The sequence below is a fragment of the Gracilinanus agilis genome, chromosome 2 (genome assembly GCF_016433145.1).
Source record: "Gracilinanus agilis isolate LMUSP501 chromosome 2, AgileGrace, whole genome shotgun sequence".
Classification (NCBI taxonomy): Eukaryota; Metazoa; Chordata; class Mammalia; order Didelphimorphia; family Didelphidae; genus Gracilinanus; species Gracilinanus agilis.
This window is the reverse complement of record NC_058131.1, coordinates 563292687-563316999: the sequence shown is the minus strand read 5'-3', so window position 1 is coordinate 563316999 and position 24313 is coordinate 563292687. Positions and strand designations below refer to the sequence as shown.

At 35.5% G+C, this 24313-nt stretch overlaps 1 protein-coding gene across 1 annotated transcript in view; it reads right to left on the bottom strand.

Annotated features, from left to right (window-relative positions):
• The window catches only part of FAM81A (family with sequence similarity 81 member A), a 79766-nt gene that overhangs the window by 7149 nt on the left and 48304 nt on the right, over positions 1 to 24313 (bottom strand). The window contains exons 5-6 of the mRNA XM_044662382.1: positions 14143 to 14272; positions 8120 to 8226 (exon numbers count right to left, since the gene is read on the bottom strand). Coding sequence (XP_044518317.1) covers positions 8120 to 8226; positions 14143 to 14272 — 237 coding nt within the window. The remainder of the gene's footprint in view (positions 1 to 8119; positions 8227 to 14142; positions 14273 to 24313) is intronic.

Sequence of the window (24313 nt, the reverse complement as noted above, 5' to 3'; positions counted from 1 at the left end):
ACATACAGGAAACAATTAGAAACTAATAAGAAATTGAATGTAATCAAGTACCACAATATGTGGTGTAGCAATATGTGCAATGGGAGACTCTAAGGGGGAGAAAGCATTGTATGAGTCGCCTTTCTCAAACACTAAGAAAAGCTCCCCTAAATCTTAAGTTATTTTATCCTCAAAAAGAAAGAAATTTCACCCTTAGGTAGCACTGAAATATTCTTCTCTATGACTCACAGATTGGAAATGGGGCTACAGTCAAATTGAAAAAGGATCTCCCACCAGGTGTCTCATTACAACAAGGAAGTGACTGTGGAGTCTCAAAAACAATGCTGGCAGAACAGAAGCTTTGGTTATTTCTGATTTTCTAAGTTGGAAAGGCTTAGAGTAAAGGCTTTGCAACAGACTTTATGTGTATCTTCTGAGGAATGGTCAAAGCGTATAGAGGCTCACTATTAGAATATTAGACACTAACTGGGTGATTTTTTGATCACACAAATTCATGAAATTATCTCTGAATTGTGTGTGGGAAGCAAAGAGGAAGGTTGTGGTGGCAATATGCATTGATAGAGGGAGTACCAGTTCTGAAAGGCTGAAAACAAACAGGATGAAAAATTTTACTCCTTGTTTAGAGTCATAATCAAAGGTCATATCTAGAATACAGTTGGGAGTGTGCCTGCCCGTTTTCTTCAGAGCAAGCTCCTACCATCCTTTCGCTGCCTTTAAATAGCTTATGAAATTAAGTTATCCAGGAGCTATGCACCAGTTCAAGGCAGAGCTGTTAGAGCAAATAAACCAGGGGTGGAAATGAAAAAAAATTTTCTCCTCTCCATAAGCAAAGAGTACTCTGCTGCTTTGCTACATCCAGTGCACCTAGAAAGAAAAATCTGGCTCTATGAGTGTAAGCATGCATGTGTGTGTGATTCTTACAAGATTTTTCATTGTTAGAATGGACAAATAACAGAAACGAAAATGCTTTTAACTTTTCCAAGTGTCAAAATGAATAATAGAGTTGTGGTGGATTAAATATTAAATTTTTATCACTTTTATATGTAAGAATGTAAAATAATAGAAACAGAAATATAAAAAAAAAGTTAGCTACATTTCTTGTTCCATAGCCAAAATGCTTCTGAGGACAACACAAATCATATTATTCATTTAAGGTTTTGTATCTTTGCTTATGAAGTATGGTCAACAATTCTTGTTCAAGGCTCTTTTCTTTTCTTACTTAAATGTGTTATTATAGTCAATACACATTTTGTAATCCTAACCATCAAAAAATAGACTATTAGAGAAAATACACAAAAGAATTGTGGGATAGTGGAGGAAAGGACTGTAATATTTAGGGTCAGATAATTCCCATACTTGGTAGAAGGAAAGATAGCTTTAGATTAGGCAGCTAGAATAGCAACAAAGGCTTAAATGCTGCTATGGCTAATGAGTTTAAATACTGATAAACCTTATTAGATTCATACAAAATATGTCAAAATGTCATATAAATTACATTTCCCTTTGAATAATATGTCCCCCCACAGATTCTAAAGTAGCCTTTCCTCCCACAAGGCAGAGCCATATATACCTTGCTTTTCACAGAGGGTATTTAGAGAACCTCAAAGCTGCAATACCACATCCCACACTGCCTTATAATATGGAACCGAAAAGAAACAAAGGCTATGGCAATGAGAAAATAAGAACTGGAAGAAAAATAGTTCATATTTTCTTTGGACTTTATGATCTTATAAATTTCTTTTCCTATACAATCCTATAAGGTAAGTTATAATGAAAGATAGTGAAAATATATTTTTGCCATTTTCCAGATGAGGAAACTGAGACTCAGAAAAACAAAATAACTTACATAGGTCATATAGCTAAAAAATGATGGATAGTGATGGATCTGGGACTTGATCCCAGGTCTTATGACACCAATGCAGAGCTAACTCTATATGTTAAAAATTGAATTTTACTTAGAAGCTGCTGTTTAATTAAATAAATAAACTTAATTAAAAATAAAAAAGAAGTTGCTATTTATTTGTTAAAGTCTATTTTCAGAGTCCTATACAAGCTTCTCCTGTTTACGCCTGGATTTACCTCTTTTCAAATGAGCAAAAACAATTCCTCCAATTGTTGCCATAGTCCAGTGGTTTTGTTCATGTCAGCATATAGAAGCAGACTTATTTGCTTCCTTTAGTAAACTTTCAGTAAATGTGTGATATATCTTCTTTGGCAAATCAATAAGGGAGACTCTTGACAGAGTCCTTGCACTGAGAGACTCATTTTAAATTTTGTTTCTTCTTTTAGCTACCTGGAAAGAGGTGGGAGGGGAAATACTCTAAGTTAAAGAAGTTCATCTATGAGCTGCCTGCTATTCCTCAGAAAGTGCAGAATGTTTTTTGAAAGTCTGAAGTTACTAGAATTTTAGAGAAGAGTTGTTTTTCTTTCAGATAATACAAATTTAGATAAAATTCATATGACTGGTGTTTTTTTTAAGTTCACAGCATTTGTAATAACAGGTTCAAATTGGAACATTCACTTACTTTTCTATTTTGATTCTAGAAGAAAAGAGAGATTAAGAGAAAGAAAGAAAAAAGAATGAAAAAAGAAAGAAATTGAGAAGTGGCTGAAAAAACTGTGGTATATGATGGAGATTAAATACTATTGTGCTATAAAAAATGATATGCAAGACAGTTTCAGAAAAAAAACTGAAAAAAAGCTTCTTTTTTTTTTTTTTCAGAAAAGCTCCTTCTAGTCATATATATCTCTTTGATGACACCCTCCATACCTCTTTCCCTTGCATAATTCTTAGCTTCTCTAATGACTTCTGAGTAACATGCAACTTTAATTCCTCAGTAAATATGATATTCTAAGATTCAAAGATATACAGCCTCACTGAATACTGTTAAAAATTCTTAGGTTGAAAGCACTCATTAAAAAGTACTGTGCAATTTTTCAAAGGTGATCTAGGAAACTCTTTAAATTTAAAAAAGAAAAAAAAAACCTTTCCTGCTGTCAACAATTCTAAGGCAGAAAAGTTTGGTAAAGGCTAAGCATTTGGGGTTAAGTGCCTTGCCCAGGGTCACATAGCTAAGCAGTGTCTAATTCCACACTTGAAAAGTTCTCCTTTTCAATTATGGGCACAACTCCCTGTCCATAAGATGTCTTTCCAAAGTACATGTACTGAAAAACTGCCTATCCAACCATAAATCAGTCTGGACAAGAGGCATGCTCCATCAACTTGTTTTTGCCAGTGTGTAATTAGGCTAAATTCTTTTGAGTCACAGTAGAGTAATTGGGGAAGCCCTTCAGTGTTTGAGTGGATGAAATCAACACATCTGAAAACAGAAACATGTGAAGAACTTCAGCATCTATAGTGAATTTATTCTGAACTTTCCTCTATGATGTTGGCAAACATCTTTATGTCTAATTTGGTACTGACAAATTAAATTACCTCAGTTGCTACATCTTTCAAGGAATTTTGTATGATTTGGACACATTCATGGATAATGCCGTGTTGGTCTATCACATCGATGCCTTTTTATAGCCAACAAACAATGGGATCTCATATTTCCCACATCTTTCATCCAGTCAGTTGAATGACTGTAAAGACTGTAATCTGCAGTAAAATATTACTTACAAACATATTGCCAGTTCCCTTCTCATGTTTGTATCAAGGAGAGTATTGATGTGTGTATAGATCAGTATTATACAATTGGTTTAGAGATGGAAAGATAGAAATATGGGCTGGTAGTTATTAATATTCTTTTGATCATCTTTTTTTAAAGGTAACAATAAGATTTTCTTTGGTATACTCCCCTCCTTGAGGTACCCTCAGAATCAATTTGTGAATGCCCATAATATTATTCCATTTTTAGCACAGTCTTCCTCTATATATATTTGGACTAGGTCAGCTGTTTTTCATGTCTTTGTTATCTTCAGGATCACTTCTATTTCCTTATTTAGAATTTCAGCTACTGTGATGTTGTCATGTGCCAATAGCATAATTAAGCATGCCTGAAGAAGTCAGGAAGACCTGGGTTCAAGTTCCACCTCTTAATACTTATTAAATGTGTGACCACTTCTTAAATGCTTAGGCAACTTTATAAGGCTATAAGTTATAGACAAGTTGCAATTTCTGTTAGTGGAGGGAGTTTCTACATTAACTAAATCACAAGTCCTCAAAAAGAAGGAATCTTACAAGCCAAAAAAGTCCTATGGAAATTCTGTTGATGGAACTTTCATACTTTTATGAATATACATGGCAAATAAGATCATTCATCTGAATGAGATTGAGTTATAAATGTTAAAAATTGAAGAAGCTGCAAAATTAAGCCAGGAAGGAACAAAGAGAAACTTCAATTACTGATTCAAATACCAAACATGAAATGGTTCAAGGTCTTAGCCAGACAGATAGAAAGGAAGACTTTAGGATAGGAAAGTGGCCATTCCTAGAAAAATCACTTTTAGAACTCAAAATAATCATAATGGATTTGGTCCTGAATGAGGACAAAGAACCAGTAATTAAAAATGAACCATGGAGGAGCAATTAGGCAGCTCAACAGATAGAGAGCCAGGCTGGAAAGGGAGGTCCTGGGTTCAAAATTTACCTCAAATAACTCTGATCTGTGTGATCTTGAGTAAGCCATTTAACCCCAGTTGCCTAACCCTTATCATTTTTCTGACTTCCCATTACTTGTGCTGATTCCAAGACAGAAGGGTTTTAAAAAAAAAAAGTAAACCACTGAGTAATCACAACACAATTCACCATTCATTCTAAGAGAAGCAAAACTAAAGAAATCTATCACAGTTATTCATTTTTAGCAACCATGGTACAATAACTAGGGAAGGAAATAAAAGGAAGAATTAAAGTGACTAATCTACAGGAAGTCTGGAGACTATTTAAAGAATTCACTGAAAGCCCAGGATTAAAATCTGTGCTAAGGACAAAAAGCAAAATCAAATCAGACACGTGAAAATTCATCTTGAAGACAGTGAATGTAGAATAAAGTATTACCATGCTCTTGCAACTTGAGAGGAGGGGAATCCCCCATATGACAAAATGTAAAAAGCTATTCCGGCGGGAATGGACATCTTTTTTTAATCAATAATCTAAATGAGAATAGAGAATCCCCACAAAATTTAGCATATCAAGTGAAAATAATAAATTAGGTGGGCTATAAAATGAAATATTTTACAAAAGATTCTAGAGATTACAATAACAAGTTCTTTAAGGCATACCAAAAGAAGAAAGCAATTACCTTGATCTTTGTAGGGGGAGAGGTCCTAAAATAACTAAAGTGTAAAATTGTTAAACTGTTAACTAAAATGTGTAGGTAATTGCTATGATGACCACAACACTAAAATACTTCCAAATTGCCCAGTGTGCCTAAATTGATAAGAAGGATCATAGCAGAAACCCTAGAAAAGTACTTGAGGCCACTGGGAACTAAAGAGTGATGAAGGTTGAAAAGTAACATTTATAAAAACCTGAGAATGGGGTAGAGTGAACATAAAATTGGTCATCAATGAAAGACTAGAATTAGTAGGGATCCCTTCATGTTTGACATTTATAGCATTTATTTCTTCAAGAGGCATAGAAATTTAAATTTATATAGTTATTAATATAGTTTAAGATAATTTTTTAAATAGACCCATTATAGACTTCCAAAAAATGGAATGTTATGGTATACATGCCTTATCTTAATAGTTCCACTCTTCAATATATTTTTCAGTGTTTCTATTAGGTAAAATTCTAGACATGAAAGGACATTTGTGTTTGGCTCAATAATGTAATTCTGAAGTTCTTGAAAATAAAATGGACCTTGATGTGTATGCATGAACATTCTTTATGGAGGTTGAGCCATTTGGAATTCCATTATGAGATGAAGAAAGTCAGGAAACCCAAAATGTACTAGTACAGACTAATTATAAACTATGAGTAATAATAAATATCTACTACTTAAAATAAATTTTCCCCACTTGGACCATAACTGATCTCCTTTGCTGCTTCTGTTCTCTCATTCATTTCACCCAAACATTGCAAAAGAAAAAAATTCAAGATTAATTTACCAAAGCAAGCATACTCAGCTAGGTCTCCTATACCAACTGCTGAAATAATAAAAGACAAAATGGAAAATATTTGGTAAAGTTTGAAAAACCATTCCCAAAGTTTATAAAAACAAGTTTACAAAAGCACTTTCTTGCTAATACAGTAAAACTAATGAAAATACAAGAAGGATTTTCATCTGGCCTACATCTCTTCTGCTCATTTGCAAATGGCAAATTCAAAAAGGTAAACTCAAGAGAAGTTTATTTTGTTTTTTTATAATGAACTAGAAAATCAACAAACATTAATATTTCTATAAACAAAGACCAGAAAGTGGAGATTACATGTGAATCCATTAATTTAACATGTTAAATTTAATATATGTGGGAACAGCAACATCCTGACCCATCTGCCCATGCAGGGTAGGCTAATTTTCCTTAAATAACATCAAGATATTCCTCCAGTCTTCCCTGGTTCAGAGGAGTAAGGGCTCAGACTGAGTAGTAGAGGAGCCTTCATATCCTTATCTGGGGAATTACAATGGGTGCTTCACTCAGCTGAATCAACTCAAGGGGTTCTGAAACCTGAGCCTCATTGAAAATCCTTCTCTAGCTCTGGCAAAGTAAATTTTCCTTTTGTTAACAGTGGAACGATCTCATTTTTTTCCAGTATAAAATCTGAACTACCAGGAACTGGCCTGAGTCATGCCCACACCATAACAATATGCCTGGTTTGTCTTTGTCCTTTTGTGAATAACTCCTCTGATCTCAGCTGCATTTTTGTTGAAAAGTTTCATTGATGCTCTTTTCTTTCCTCTCTTCCCTCTTATTTGTAACATTATCTCTAATTTGAATTTTCTCTAACTCTCCAACTCCCATTTTCCAAATAAAAGCCTTCCCTTTGGTTGATAGTCCTATCTGCAAATGCATGTCCCATTCTATATCTGTATTCTACCACCTCTCCAACAAAGAGGAAAGAAGCATGCTTCTTCATCAATCTTCTGGCATTTTTACTGACTTTATTAAAGTTTTATTTTAAGACTTTAAATTTGGGGATAAATGAAAAGAGGACAAAAACAATGAACCAATGATAGCTAGCTGCACTGACAAAAAGTCAATTAGGGGCAGTCCTCTTTGGCATAAGAGTGTACCTCTAAAATCAATGACTTTATTGAAGTCTTTCAAAATGTTAATCTTAGAAGACAGTTCAAATCTGGCCTCAAACACTTCCTAGCTGCGTGGCCCTAAGCAAGTCACTTAACCCCAATTGCCTAGATCAGGGGTCGGCAACCTTTTAGTCATGAGAGCCATAAACGCCACATTTTTTAAAATGTATTTTCATGAGAGCCATACAGTGCTCACAGTGTGCGCTCCTGTAACAGTGCCCGAAAAAAAAATGACTTTATGGCTCCTGCAGAAAGAGCCATATCTGGCCCTCAAAAGAGCCAGATATAGCTCAAGAGCCATATGTTGCCGACCCCAGGCCTAGATCTTGCATATCTATTACCTTTGGAACTGGTATAAATTCTAAGACAAAAGATAAGGGTTTAAAAAAAGTATTGTCTTTATGCTATTGTAGTCACTGTACAAAACAGTTCTACTCACTTTATGTGGTATTAGTTTATACAAGTTTTCTCCCATTTCTCTTCATCCCTCTTCATTATTTCTTATTCAGTAATGCAATAATTCTCCATTACATTTATAAAATATAATTTGTTCAGCCATTCTCCAATTGATAGATTACTCATTTCATTTCCAGCTCTTTGCTATAATAAAAAACTGCAGTTATAAATATTTATATATGAGTCCTTCCCCGCTTTCTCATTCTAAGAGAATTTCCACCAGCAAATGAGCACTTCTCTCTAAATAGGTTATATTCGTTCTTAAAACTGTTAAAAGATTTAAGAAGATCAGAAATAGTAGTATATGAATAGCATAGCAATTAAGAACAAAACACTGCAGAAACTCACAAATCAATTCCACTTGGTCCAACTAAGCTCCTACATTATATATAGTACGCACTTAATAATTTGCTAAATTGAAATTTCTCAACTGAGAAAAATTATTTCTTAGAACAATGGCTACTCACTTAATGTCCAAAAGGTGAAGCTGATGGTTGCTATCTCTGTGGGTCATTTTCAGCTTTGTGCTTTGCTCTGATATTGACAGGTCAACTCTGCTTAAAAGCTGAGAAATCTGAAAAAAGTAATTCACACTTTAAAATTACCTATGGGATCATAGAATTGCAGATTAAGAGCTAACAAGGTACCTTAGAGACTATCATCTATACAAACCTTTACAAAAAGTTCAAAAAAAGAGAAATTCATTAATTATATTAAGAAATTTTAAAGTAATCAATACTCTTATTTAGCATCTCTGTTATAAACCTTCCATTCACCATTCATCATGGTGAGAAAGTAACAGAGTTCTTAAGGAATATACCAGTGAAGTACAAGCTCTGGCAAATACCATCAGTCTGGAAAAGCTTCTATGCTGGCCCAATAATGGGCTATGATCCACTGACCTAGGATCAGCCTACCTGGACTCAGAGATACTCATCACCAGAAATTCAACCTGGGGGCAGGGGGGAAATGAGGAGAGGGAGGCAGGAAGGATCCATACTAATTCATGAAGATTTTCTATTAAAGCATTGAAAATATTCCATATGTACTAAGGAAAAAAGAACTTAAGAGGAGGAAGAAGAGGAAGAAAATAATCTTCCCACTTCCTACCCTTTTCCTCCCATTCCTTCAGATCAGAAATGTCTACTAATATTGATTGGCATGGAAGCTTTAAGTATCTACTGGACATAAGGCCCAATTCAACCTTTCTGCTGGAAAGAACTACCCTAGACCAGATTTATCTAGTGCCTCTTTTCCATTATCATAGCCACAATTATGGAACTGAGTTCCCACCTCATCTCTTCCTAAGAGTCCAAACCAATGCCCCTATGTCTTCTTTTTTCTAACTGACTGGCTAATAAAATGCACATTTTCCTGCAATCTCTATACCTTCTGAGTGATTATGAGCCCTCCAATCTCTTGGCAATTTCAATAACGTAACTAGAACCATTCTCATTTTGTCAGGTTCTGACAAGGCCCTACTCAAGAGACAAGGGGTCCCAGGTTGCAGCTATAAACAACTTATAAAAGCCTATAGCTTTCTTATTTTGTGCTTTGCTTTGACATCAGCACGAATGGCTATGTTTAACCAAAAATAATGAGGTTGCTTTGTGAATTACCCAGGCTTAGCACAGTTCTTAACCCAGAGCAGGTACTGTAAAATTGTTTATTCCCTTGTCCCCATAACAAACAATTGTGCTTAACCATCTTGCTACATCCTTTTCTGGGGAAAAGGAATACTTCTGTCTTACTAATTGAAACCTAGGTCATCCACTTCTCAGAGATCCCTTCCCAACAACTATAATTAAGGCTCAATATAAGGATTGTAGAAGAGGAAGGCAAAGTAGCTCTATTCCTAGACTATGCTATGGTCCCCACTTCCTGGCCCTGCCAATTCATCCCAAATTGATTGGTGCAATCAGATGCACTTGGGAGAATGCATAGGCAAATATATCAGCTGATGTCCACACTTTTACAAGTTAACCCTGGTGGTGGAGAATGCCCAAGGATGGGAACTTAAATAATGGTAGACTGTATAGGTATGACCTAAATAATATGTCCTATATGAAGTGGCAGTGATAAATAGATTTGAGGGATGAGATCTGGTAGATAGAAGTGCCTAAAGAACTCTAGATAAAGGTTTACAATACTGTTCAGGAGATATCAACAAAAAATATCTTAGAGAAAAAGAAGAGCAAGAAAGGAAAATGGCTCTGACAAAGTTTTACAAATAACTCAGGAAAGAAAGAAAGCAAAAGGGAAAGGAGAAAGGGAAAGATATACCCAGCTGGCTGCAGAATTTCAGAGACTAATAAGAAAAGATAAAAAGATTTACTTAAATGAGCAGTGCAAAGAAATGTAAGGAAACAATAGAACAAGAAATATAAGAGATCTCTTCACTAAAATTTTAAATATCACGGGAATGTTTCATGAAAAAATGGACATGATAAAAGATAAAAATGGTAGGGACTTAGAAGAAGGAGAAAACATAATGATAAGACAATAAGAACACACAAGAACTATGTAAGAAAGATCTTAAGATCACCTATAACCATGATGGTGTGGTTACTGATCTAGAGCCAGACATTCTGGAGAATTAAGTCAAGTGAACCTTAAAAAATACTGCTAACAATAAGACTAATGGAAGTGATAGAATTCCAACTGAGCTAGTTAAAATCCTAAAAGATGACACTGTTAAAATATTGTCCTCAAACTATGCCCAAAGAGCACTAGACTGCCTGCCCTTTGATCCAGCCATACCATTGCTGGGTTTGTACCCCAAAGTGATCATAAGGAAAAAGAATTGTACAAAAAAATTTATAGCCTCGCTCTTTGTGGTGGCAAAAAACTGGAAAACAAGGGTATGCCCTTCAACTGGGGCTGAACAAATTGTGGTATATGCTGGTTATGGAATACTATTGTGCTCAAAGGAATAATAAACTAGAGGAATTCCATGTGAACTGGAATGACTTCCAGGAATTGATGCAGAGTAAAAGAAGCAGAGCCAGAAGAACATTGTACACAGAGACCAATACACTGTGATAAAATCAAAATTAATGGACTTCTCTACTAGCAGCAATGCAATGACCCAGGACAGCTCTGAGGGACTTATGGAAAAGAACGCTACCCACATTCAGAGGAAGAACTACAGGAGTGGAAACACAGAAGAAAAACAACTGCTTGAATGCATGGGTTGATGCAGACATGATTTGGGATGTAGACCCGAAAGGACCACACCAATGCAACTATCAATAATACGGAAATAGGTCTTGATTGATGGCACACGTTAAAACCAGTGGAAATGCATGCCGACTGGGGGGGGGGGGGGAATAGGGAGAGTAAGAATATAAATCATGTAACCATGGAAAAATTTTCTAAAACAATTAAAATTAAAACAAATATATTGTCCTCAATGTGCCTACAAATTTGGAAAACTCCACAATGGCCACTAGATTGGAAAAGAGATTAGTTTATATCCCAAATCTAAAAAAGGACAAAGCCAAAGAATGTTCAAATTACTGAACGATTACACTCATTTTACATGTCCACAAGATTATGCTTAAGATTCTGCCTCAGCAATATGTGAACTGAAAATTACCAAAAGCACATGCTGGTTTTCAAAGATGAATAGAAACAAATTGCCAACATTTGCTGGATTGTGGAGAAAGTAAGAGAGTTCCAGAAAAACATCTACTTCTTGATCCAACCACTCTGGAAGGCAATTTGGAATTCTGCCCGAAGGGCTTTAAAAGAATGCATGTCCTTTGATCCAACAATACCACTACTAGGTTTGTATCTCAAAGAGATTTAAAAAAATGGGAAAGGATCTGTTAGTACAAAAATATGTGTAGCTGCACTTTTTGTAGTGGCAAAAAATTGAAAAATGAGGGAATGTTCCTCAATTGGGAAATGACTGAACAAATTGTGGTATATGATGGGTGATGGAATACTATTGTTCTATAAAGAATGGTGAATTGCTTGATTTCTATAAGAACTGGAAGGACCTCCATGAACTGATGCAGAGTGAGATGAACATAACCAGGAGAACGCTATATACATAGTAAGTGAAACATTGTGGGACAATCAAATGTAACAGACTTTGCTACTAAAAGCAATGTAATGATAGAGGACAGTCCCAAGGGACTTATGAGAAAGAATGCTATCCACAGCTAGAGAAAGAACTGTGGGAGTAGAAATGCAGAAGAAAAATATACGATTTATCACTTGTTTACATGGGTATATGATTTGGGGTTTTGAAAAAAGACTATTACAAAAATGAATAATATAAAAATAGGTTTTGAGTGATAATGCATGTTTAACCCAGTGGAATTTGTTGTCAGCTCTGGGAAGGGGGAGAAAAAAGGGGAGGGAAAAAAAACATGAATCATGTAACCATGGAAAAATATTTTAAAAATAAAATTACACTTTTAAAAAATCTATTTCTGGGGACAGCTAGGTGGCTCAGTAGATTGAGAGCCAGACCTAGAGGCAGGAGGTCCTAGGTTCAAATCTGGCCTCAGACACTTCCTAGTTGTGTGACCCTGGGCAAGTCACTTGACCCCCCCCACTGCCTAGTCCTTACCACTCTTCTGCCTTGGAACCAATACAGAGTATTGATTCCAAGATGGAAGGTAAGGGTTTAAAAAGAAATCTACTTCTGCTTCATTGACTACACTAAAGCCTCTGACTATGTGGATCACAACAAAATGTGGCAAATCCTCAAAAGAGAAGGGAGTGGATGCAGCTGGGTAGCTCAGTGGATTTAGAGCCAGGCCTAGAGATGGGAGGTCCTAGGTTCAAATCTGGCCTCAGACACTTCCCAGCTGTGTGACCCTGGACAAGTTACTTGACCCCTATTGCCTACCCTTACTACTCTTCTGCCTTGGAGCCAATACACAGTATTGATTCCAAGATGGAAGTTAAGGGTTTTAAAAAAAAAAAGACCAATAAAATTCTATATATCACTAAAAAAAGAGAGAGAAAAAAGGGAGTATTAGATCATCCTAAGGAATCTGTATAAGAATTAAGAAACAACAGTTAGAACTGAATATGGAACAAATGATTAGTTTAAATTGGAAAACAATTATGACAAAGTCATATACTGTCATTTAAACTTGAATCCAGAGTGCAACATGTGAAATCCAATAAACTGGAAATATTGCTGGGAGAAATATCAAAAATCTTAGATATGCAGATGATATCACTGTGATGGCAGAAAGTTAAGAACTAAGAAGCCTCTTGATGAAGGTGAAAGAGAAAAGTGTAAAAGTTGGCTTGAAGCTTTACATAAAAAAAAAACAAACCCTAAACTAAAATCATGGCAACTGGTCCCATCACTTCTTGGCAAACAGATGGAGAAAAAGGGAAAAAGTGTCAGATTTTATATTCTTGGGCTCAAAGATCACTGTAGATGTGACTAAAGTCATGAAATTAAAAGATGTTTACTCATTGGAAGGAAAACTATGGAAAATCTGGACAACATACCAAAAAACAAAAAGCTAACTAGGGTCCATAATAGTCAAAGCTATGTTTTTTCCAGAACTAATATTTGGCTACAAAGTTGGACTATAACGAAAGCTAGGCCTCACAGAATCAATGCTTTTGTATTGTAGTGCTGGAGAAGACTTTTGAGAGTCCCTTGGACAGCAAGAAGATCAAATCAGTCAATATTTAAAAAAATTAATTCAGACTATTCTTTGGAAGAACAAATACTGAAGGTAAAGCTTAAATACTCTGACCACACAATGAGAAGACAGGACTCATTGGAAAAGACCTTGAGAGAAGGGGATGGCAGAGGATGAGATGGGTAGATGGTGTCATGGAAGCAATGAACATAAGCTTGGACAGACTTGGATAGATAATGGAGGATAGAAAGGTCTGGCTGCTATGATTTATGGGGTCACAAAAATTTAGCCATGACTGAACAACAACAAATTGGGGAGATGGAAAGGAAGGTATCTTCTATACTGGGTTTCTCTGACTAGGAATGGTCTAGGCTAAGTTTAGAAAATCTCCAGAAGGGAGTAAGTTCATACCTACCATAGGGCAGATATAAATCTTCATGATGTCCCTGCAATCAAGTGAGCTTTTAAGGGTTTTATGAATTATAAATGATCTGGGACTGATTCAGATCTCTTAGAACAGACCACCTGGACCTCTTAACACTACAGACAGAACCATGCCACCAGACCACCCAAAATACACTCGGGAATTTCTCTAGGTTCTTTTGACCATATGTCGCACAATGACATCATTTCCTTTCATATATGCAATATACAAACAAATAAGATGATATGAAAAACCACTCTGCTAAAAATCTAAAGATGACAGAGGAAAGGAAGAAGTGAAAAAGTTCTTCCAGTTCTGCATAAAACCAGCCCTAATATTTTTTTTTAATTTTGTTCATCTGTTTCAAGAAACCATCAAACTCATGGCATCTGTGCTAACTGCAAACCAACCATTTTACCAGGTTACTCTTAAAATACCATACCTGTCCTTCTGCATCTTTGATTTTAGTTTCCAAAATAAGTTTGGCAGCCTGCTGTTCTTTGTTCAAGTGTTGAAGACCTTCATATGTTGTTTTATGCTCTGCAGACAATCTAGCTATGCTAGCATCACATCTGTTTAGGTGAACATCAAAGTTAAAAACAATGAAAGTTAAAATAGATGGACCAAAAATTTATTTAAAATATCATAAGACACATTATTTCTATTAAAATAACAATGGTTTGGCAGTTTCAAAGGAAGACATGCAAGTTTTAAACAAGTATAAAGAAAAAGGTTCCAAATCACTGATAGAGAAATGCAAATTAAGAAAACTCTGAGGTTCTACCTCATACCCATGATATTAGCAAAGATAGCCAAAAAAAAAGAAAATGACAGTTGTAGAATGGGCTATAGGAAAATGCTAAAGTGCTATTGATGGAATGGTGAATTAGTCCATTCTAGAAAGCAGTTTGGAATTCTGTTCCCAAAATTTGCTAGCAATAATACTACTAGGTGTACACAATGAGTAGATTTTTTTTTCTGAAAAATTTATTTAATTAATTAATTAAGAATATTTTTCCATGATTACAAAATTCATGTTCTTTCCCTCCCATTATCCCACCTCCTCCCATAGTTGACATGCAATTCCACTGTGTTTTCATGTATCATTTATCAAGACCTATTTCTATATTGTTGATATTTGCACTAGGGGATCATTTAGAGTCTACATCCCCAATAATATCCCCATCAACCCATGTGTTCAAACAGTTGTTTTTCTTCTGTGTTTCTACTTCCACAGTTCTTTCTCTGGGTGTGGACAGCATTCTTTCTCATAAGTCCCTCAGAATTATCCTGGATCCCTGCATTGCTGCTAGTAGAGAAGTCCATTATGTTCGATTATGCAACAGTGTATCAGTCCCTGTGTATAATGTTCTCCTAGATCTGCTCCTTTCACTCTGCATCAATTCCTGGAGGTCATTCCAGTTCACATACAATTCCTCCAGTTCATTATTCCTTTGAGCACAATAGTATTCCAACAATGAGTAGATTTTTAAAAGAAGAAAAGAGTCCAAGTTTATGAAAACATTTACAGTAACTCTTGTAGTAGCAAAAAACTGGAAACTATCTATATGAGAGTGATTAAACAAATTATGACTTAGGGATACAATAGAATATTACCACACTGTAAAAAATGATGAAATGGATAGTTTCAGGGAAAACTGATGAAATAAGCAAAACCAAGAGAACAATTTATGCAATAACATTATAAAGAAAAACAACTTGGAAAGACTTGAAAATTCTGATCAATGGAATAGCCAGTCATGATTCCAAGAGACTGAAGATGAAGCATGCTAACTACCTCTAGCCCAGTGATGGCAAACCTATGGTATGGGTGCACAGGCAACAGAAATGAAGGGGAGCAGAATGCTCAGGCCACTCCCCTCCCCGTCTCTACACTTGCTGAGGCCATTCCTCACTTCACCCATTCCTCCACCAGCAGCCCAATGGGAGCACTTTCTCCCTCCCCTGTGTGGGGTAAAGAGGGGGAGGTGGGCCTAAAACTCAGTGGGAGGGGTAGGGCATGGCACATGCTGAGGGTTAGGGGAGGGTAGAGCACGAGGTCTCTAAAAGATTTGCCATCACTGCTCTAGCCAGTTAAATGAAAGGCTCAAGATTCAGAATGAAACACATTTTTGGATGTGCCAATATGGAAATCTCCTTTTCTTGACTACAAATATGTTATAAGGGTTTTTAATCTTTTTTTCCCCAAATGAGAGTTGGAGCTAAGCAGGTGAGAGGGAGAGAAAAGAAAAGCTTGTTTACTTTTCATTTTTTTTTTATTTTAAATAATATGTTCTGTAAAATATGTTCTAAAAAAAGGAATTGAACTTGCTTCATAATAAATGCATTTCATCCAGATAACATAACAATTAAGCAGTGGAATTCTGAACTCAAATCAGGAACACAGGATAAAATCAGAGAGGCAAGTATGGCAGTTTGGTATGCATTCTAGAGCTGTGTGATCTAAATCCCATTCTGCCCACTAAGTCTCTGTGACTTTGGGTAAGATGGTTCATTTCCTGAGCCTCACTTTCCTGGTCCACAAAAAGGGAGATGGAACTAAATGATCTCAAAGGCCTCTTCTAGCTCAGAAGTCCTCTGATTCTAAAATGAACTAGAGAATGAAAGAAGATTTAAAACAAAATCTGGGAAAAGGTAGCTTTGGAATCTTCCCATCTTCTGTGTCAAAGAATAAAAAGATTTTAAATTATTTCCATGCTACTCTAGTAAGGATGTTATCAAGTTTTATATTTTAAAAGTTATTTGTGATCTTTTCCCACTGATCCAGAAAATAAGCTTAAGATTTAATGATAATGACCAAAATGAAAGTAAAGGAAAATAATAAATGTTGGAGGGGATGTGGAAAAATTGGGACACTAATACACTGCTGGCAGAATTGTAAATTGATCCAAACATTCTGGAGAACAATTTGGAATTATGCCCAAAGGGATTTAAAAGAATGCTTGCCCTTTGATTCAGCAATACTACTACTAGGTTTGTGCCCCAAAGAGATAACAATGAAAAAATGTTTGTATAAAAATATTCATAGCTGCACTTTTTGTGGTGGCAAAAAATTGGAAAATGAGGGGGTGTCTCTCAATTGGGGAATGGCTGAACAAAGTGTGATGGAATACTGCTGTGTAATAAGGAACGATGAACTGCTTGAATTCTATATAAGCTGGAAAGACCTACATGGACTGATGCAGAGTGAAATGAGCAGAACCAGGAGAACATGGTACACAGAGACTGAAACATTGTGGTACTATTAAATGTAATTGACTTTGCTACTGATAGCAATGCAATGATCCAGGACAATCCTGAGAGATTTATGAGCAAGAATATTATCCCACACTGAGAGAAAGAACTGTGGGAGTAGAAACAGAAGGAAAACATTTGTTTATATGGGTACCGGATGTAGAGTTTTGGTTTTTTAAAATTATTACAAAAATGAATAATATGGAAATAGGTATTGAGTGATAATACATGTTTAACCCAATGGAACTGCTTGTCAGCTTGGGGGAGAGGGGAGGGAAAAAGGAGAGGGAAAGAACATGAATCGTGTAACCATAAAAAAATACTTATATTAAAAAAATTGTTTTTAAAATGGAAAGATAAAAAAAAATTTAACAACAAATCCTTAAACAAGTCTCTTTCTCAAGTCCACATTAACACCCCCTTGTATACTGCAATAGCCTGATTATTAGTCTCTCCCTGCCTCATTTCATCCCAAACCATTAGCCACACAGCTACCGAAGTGATTTTCCTACAAAGAAGGTCTAACTATGTCACTCTCCTGCTCAATAAACTCCAGTGGTTCATTTTACATCTAGAATCAACTATCAACTCAAGTGTACAGTTTTTAAAAGCCCTTTACACCTACTTTTCTATCCTTTATCATAAATTATTCCCCAATTCACATATACTGCAGTCCACCAAATTGGCCTTACCATTCTTCCTACATAGCGCTCTGTCCAAGGCCTTTGCATTGGTTGTCTCATACCTGGAATATATTCCCCCTTTTCCTCAGTCCCAGAATCGCTAGTTTCCCTGAACTCTCAGCTCAAACAAAACCATCTATGTGAAGTCTTTCCTGATCTCCAACCCTTCCATCCCCATTAATGGGTATTCATGCCTTGCACCCCAAATCTGATTTTGTTCACATTCTCTCATTACCTGACTTCTTAAGCAGAGAAGCAATGTTGTAAAGTTTCGATAAAAATTTATTAAGCACCTGCTATGTGATGGGCACTGTGCTAAGTGCTAGAGATACAAAGAAAGGCATAAAATAGTCCCTGATCTCAAGGAACTCACAGTCTAATAGGAAAAGATAAACTCATTAGAAAAAGAAGCTGAAAAGAAGAGGGTTAGATGGGGAAAGGGGTTACTCAGTACCCAGGCATTATGAAATCACATAACTGAGTTAGGAAATGATCTGAGGAAGTAAGAGTTTCAGAGCAGATTTTAGATTTTTATTTCATCTTGTAGAATCATGAGTTTTTAAAGATAAAGTCTAGGAATATAAAAAGCTACTGAGAGGTCACAAAGAACGAGGATAAGAAAAACCTAGTGGGTAGAGCAGAAGTCAATAATGAAAAGTGAGTGGTACAGGTAAGGAAATAGAGACAATAAATAAATATTGTGAAACTTTTCAAACAATAGATTGTAATCATCAATGAGCTTTCTGACATAGTTCTGAAGCTTCATGACTTATGGACTAGCTTTCAAAATGATGTCTTGGATCCTAATGATAGACCAGAGATATGGAAATTAATTTTTTTTTAATTTTAATAGCAATTAATAGGAAAGATAAATGCAATTCAGTCAAAAAACCTGTTCATGCTTTATAAAGAGATCACAGAGTAGTGGTATTTCTATATTTAGTTTAATAATTTGTTAACATATTACAACTTCTGGTGTATGCCCTTTGCTTTCTGTGACTAGTTTAGGGAGAGCAGGCAAAAACCAAATGGTTAAAAACCAGCAACCTGCTTAACCCCACTACATGGGGAAGCTGAGATCAAGAGATGAGAAGTGAATTGAGAACAGCCAAGAATGAAACCTAGCTCCTCTAATTGTAAGTCCAATATTCTTTTCAACTACACTATCCTGAAAAGGAGTTTGCCAGGATCTTAGTATGAGGGAATTTTCATTCAAAATCAATAAAAATCAAATATGCTAATGCGGCACATACAGCCATAGATACATTATGATCTATAGCATCTGAAGAGTCAAAAGACCCACTTTCATGCCTTCTCATTAGTATTTCTTTAAACATTAGGTCTAAAAAAAGTATTGAAGAAACTCAAATGACTTCTGATATTGAGCCATGTTTATCAGAGATTTGAAAGATTTAATAACATTAAAATATTTTTCTTCCCAAACTCTACTTTGACATATATATGTATGTATGTATGTCCCAGATACCCTATCATCCCATTTTTAAATGAAGCCATAGATGTCCTGATTAAAGAATCATATTTGGTTTCAGGAAGGACAGGAGAAGAGAGTGCCTGGCACATAGTAAGTATAATTAATAGTATGTAAGTAATAAATAGCTATTGATTGATTGGTCTCTCAACTATGACAAAGGTTAGCAGATATAAGAGTAGTAATAGCTATAGTCTATAAAGTCATCTGCCTAGCATCAATTGAAAAGGACAGCCTCATGTATTTGGAATCCACATTCCTTTATCCAAAAGTAATTCAATAAGAGATCCTGCAGTATCATAATTCTGGCAATTTCTCCTCATTTGCAATAGAAATGAATCAGGAAATCCTTTCTCAATATTCCAATATTCCATAGAAAGTGCAGTGAATATGTGAAAAAATACTAAAAACAATTAAAAGACCTTTTTTGAAGCTGTAATCTAAATAACAGGGTAAACAAAAAAAAAGTATATGCCCATAGTACTAAAACTCCAACTAATGACAGAAAGAAAGCAAATTATTCCATTTTTATTTTGTTTCCATCTTCATCTGCAAGGAAATGACCTTTCAGTTGGGAGTAAAATATCCAAGATTCAAAGGGGGAAAAAAAAACAATAGTAGGTACAGGATGCAGGAGAACTGACTTGACAGTGGTTTGTATGAAAAAGACCAGTCTTCTAGCTTAAAAGAAGTCAATAATATGAAGAAAATTAATGCAAAGGTAGGCTGCATTAAGAAAAATTAGAGTATACCGATCAAATGGAGTGACTAGCCCCCTGCAACTCCGAACTGGTCAGAGCACACCAGGAATGGAATGTTTGGCTCCTGACACTATATGTGAAAAAGGACAACAGCAAAGTAGACAACATCTAGTAGAGGAGAACTAAGATGGTGAGGGATCTCAAAACTGCATCATATGAGGAATTGCTGAAGAGTCAAGAATTATTTAGCCTAGAGAAAAAAGATCCAAAAGGAATATTAACTGCCTTCCAGTTTTTGAAGGACTAGCAAATGCTTCTTGATTGAATGGAGACAAAATAGTACAAGGGAAAGAACATTGATTTGCATCAGAGGACCCGAGTTTAAATTCTAAATATGATAATTACTGCTTGTGTGACCTCAGGCAAATACTGTATCCTCTCTTAGCTTCATTTCCTCATCTGTCTAAAGAGGAGGTTGGGCTAGTTGGTCTCTGAGTTCTGGAGCTAAAATTCTATGATCTTATGACTATTACTGACAAAAAAGAGGAGATTTTTTTTCAGCCTGGCTCCAAAGGAATACACTAGACCCAATGAGCAGAAGTTTCAGAAAGGCAAATTTTGGTTCAATATATAGAATGACTTTGAAAATGTAAAATGGAACTAACTAATTAAAGTATAACTCTCACAGCCTCAGCCTGATAGAATGGAGATCTGGACTTTGGAGAATTCGGTTTTTAATAACTTTTACAGGTATACTTACTGAATACTAAGGAAAAGCTTTTTGATTGGCTTCTGAGCTAGAATTGAGTATGCATAAAAAAGGTTCCAACAAGTAGATTTTGCTCTCTTTCTTGATGGTGAACAAGGAAAGGGCTGTTGTAAGTTTCTGAGTAGAGAAATATAGCAGCAGTGGCCTTCTGCCTAAATCCCCAATCAGGTCAACATTGGGCCCCTATTTATTGGTTCTTTTCTGTTCTTGGGTGAATGAGTATTGAAGATGGAATGGAACAATCTACAATCTCATATCTCAAAAAATTCTGTACCAGTAGGCCTTTATTGTAGTTTACCATCAGCATAACCTAAGTAACTTATGGGACCCAGACCAGCAGTAAATTAGACCTGCTAGTTGAAATACCATTTTCTGGTGCAACTTCATCCATTAACCATGTCACCTTGTAAATATGGTAGAATTAATGCACTGTACCAAATGCTTTAAGTTTGAGCCCATTCTCATCAAGGTCCAACGTAGCCAGAAGTAAAGTATGCCACTGATTCAGAAGGATGTTTTGGACTTCTGTTCTTGCCTATATCTTCTTAATAAATGTCCTTTTATGAAAGCTAACTGATGTAAATTAGTTAAATAATATCCAGGTCACTAACCAAGAAGAAATTATTATTTGCAAACCAGATATTCAATAAAGAGAGAAGCTGAAAGGAATAACAGTAAATTGGCTGTTTAAAAATTTTCTCTCCTAACTAGGAAAAAGTAATCTTAGAAGCTTATATAGACCAGAATCAAAGACATGTGTTTTTCTCCAGTTTTTCCTCTACCTTCTCTTTTTTAGATTAGAAAAAATAATAATATGAATAGGAAAAAATGGTTAAGTCTTTCTTTGAAATTATATAGGGACTTAACTCTCAGGAGAGAGCTAACACAAACTAATAATCTGCCATTAACAATTCTAAGTACAAGTCAGAAAAGGGGTAAAAGGCACAGTAGTAATTGCATCATGGGGCAACTAGCTAGCTTAGTGAATAGAGACTCAAGCCTGAAGACAAGGAGGTCCTAAGTTCAAATCTAGCCTCAGATACTTCCTCGCTAAGTGACGCTGGGCAAGTCACAACCCCAACTGCCTACCCCTTATTGCTCTTCTGCCTTGCAAGAGATCCTAGTATTGGTTCTTGTAGCAATCCAGGTATACATTAATCTTGATATTACTTTAAGTATGCTCAAAAAGCTTACTCTAATATTGCTTATGATTGGTTTCTGTAACCTTGAGTTAAATTGAACCTCAACCTGGTTGAGCCCTACCAAATTCCTAGCCCTTCCCTAAGGTTACACTCCAGAAGACAGGTCAATTATCTCAGGCTCCTTAATTTACCTAAAACAATCAATTAACATATGTACCAAAACCTTATGCCATATGGATTCCTGATCTAGGTGTTAGCTCTACTTATTGTTTTAGGTTCCAACAGTTTGTATCTAGTGATGATTACCTCATAGTGCCAAAGTATCAGACCACTTGTTTTTTCCCTTCCCCTATACTGTTGTAACTCCAATAAAAGAGCAGTATGTCAGCTAAGGGTTAAGCTCTGAACCATCTAAGCCACTGATTCCCAAAGTGGGAGCTACCGCCCCCTAGTGGGTGCTGCAGTGATTGGGGAGAGGGTGATAGCCACAGGTGCATTTATCTTTCCTATTAATTGCTATTAACATTTTTTAAAAATTAATTTCCAGGGGGCTAAGTAATATTTTTTTTCTGGAAAGGGGGCGGTAGGCTGAAAAAGTTTGGGATTCTAAGCTCTTTACCATCAGAGCTTCATCCCAGTGAAGCTCTGAACCACTAGAAGTTCTTGACCATCAGAGCTCCTAACCATGGAAGTTCTTATCCACCAGAGCTTACTCTCTATCTGACTACATTATGCCAGAACTTTCTTTGTCTGTGTGTCTTCATTCTCGCCTTATGTTCTCTTTCCATTAGTCCTTTACCCGTAACCCATTTTCTCTCAGTCCCTGGTTTCCCTTTCTGAGTGTCCTACCCACTAGGAAATCTTCATGAAGTCAGTGGACGGCTTCAGTTCTAAGACAAAAGGTATGGGTTTAAAAAAAAGAAAAAGAAGATACATTCATAAGAGATTTCAATGTTCATAAACACAAGAGAAATAAAATTAAAGTTGTTGCTTACAAAAGAAGAAGAGAAGCCAAAAATAGATTAAGTGCTAAGTGATAGGGATTTAATTGTAAAGTTACACTAAATTTGTCCCTATGTTTTTAAATTTCTTTAAACCTTTTCTTAATCATGTTTTATTTTCTTATGTTATTATTTTGAATAGTAAAATTTCATGTAAAAAATTTAACTGGATCATATGCTGATCTATTCTCTTACCAGTTTTTGCCTGGAGTAAGGATAAACATTTGGTCTATGTAGCCCAAGTCAAGTAAGGGTGGGCTTGAGAACCCAAACCAATTAAATTATGACAAATATCACAGCTGTTTTATAGTCAGAATCAGGTTGAAACAAGGAAACAAGGAATATATAAAATATAAATTCAAATAATGAAACTGGTTTCCACGTGTATAGGAATGATCTCATTACATTAAAAAATGACTTATTCATAATCATGATCTTTTTCTTCTGAAAGACCTCATGAAAAAGAAAGGCTGACTTCTGAAGAAAAAGGCACCAAACTGTTTTTTAATTACTTCAGTAGAAATGAAGATCATAAAGAGCTAGGAGAATTTGACTGTAAGTTCTAGACTCATGTAGAATTTTAGGAATATGAATTGATCACTAACACAATATCATAAGAAGTCAATGTAACATTTGTATTCCACATTCTTCCAAAATGATATGAATCCTCTTAAAGAGTAAAATATCATCCCTGAAGGAAATGAAGGAAATAAAAGTTTTCAAGCACTAGTCAGCCAAGAATCTCCTAAAATATTCAGTTACAAAGAAAAGCCAAAAAACAGACCATACTCTAAAGGAGCTTGCAAGGGAAATGTCAGGCAAAGAGCAATACTTGAGTCATATATATTTATAAGGAATGAGAGGCAGAATAGAACAGATGAAATAGCCCTGGATTTGGAGCTTAGGTACCCGAGTTCTTATCCTACCTCTGGCACTTACTATAGATTTAATCTAGTCATTCTTCCTCTCTAATCTTCATTTTCCTCATCAATAAAATGAGAGAGTTTGATTAGATAATCTCAGGTCCCTTCAAGCTCTAAATCTATAATTCTATCATCCCAGTTATTACTACTTGTGTGCTCTTTGGTATAATTTTCTCTAAAGGAAATGAATATTCATCTTATCTTAAATTGATATCAGCTCCAAGTGACTACATTAAGTCAAAATTCTAAAGCAATCAAAAGCCAAAAAGTAATGTCTGAATAAATGAAATTCTTTTAAAAACTTTTGAATTGGTAGCATATTGTTCTTAGATTTCAACAAATGTATTTTTTTCTTGGAAAAGAATTATTTGCTTTCAGCACATATGTATCCCTGCATGTGAATGTCAGGTTTCCTATTCTATTTAAATTCTAATACTTGGGAAAGGAAATGTAAGTTATATTGCAAAGTATTAATTTTCCTCACTTAAATAGTAGAACAGCATATACTTTGAAAATATTCCCATTTCTACATCATTACATTGTTAATATCAAAGTCAAAACTGCCAAAAAAAATTTATTTCACTAGTCTTTATACTCATATCCACATTAGCATTACAAGGAGCCTTTGTTTTCTAGCCTACTTAGAGAAC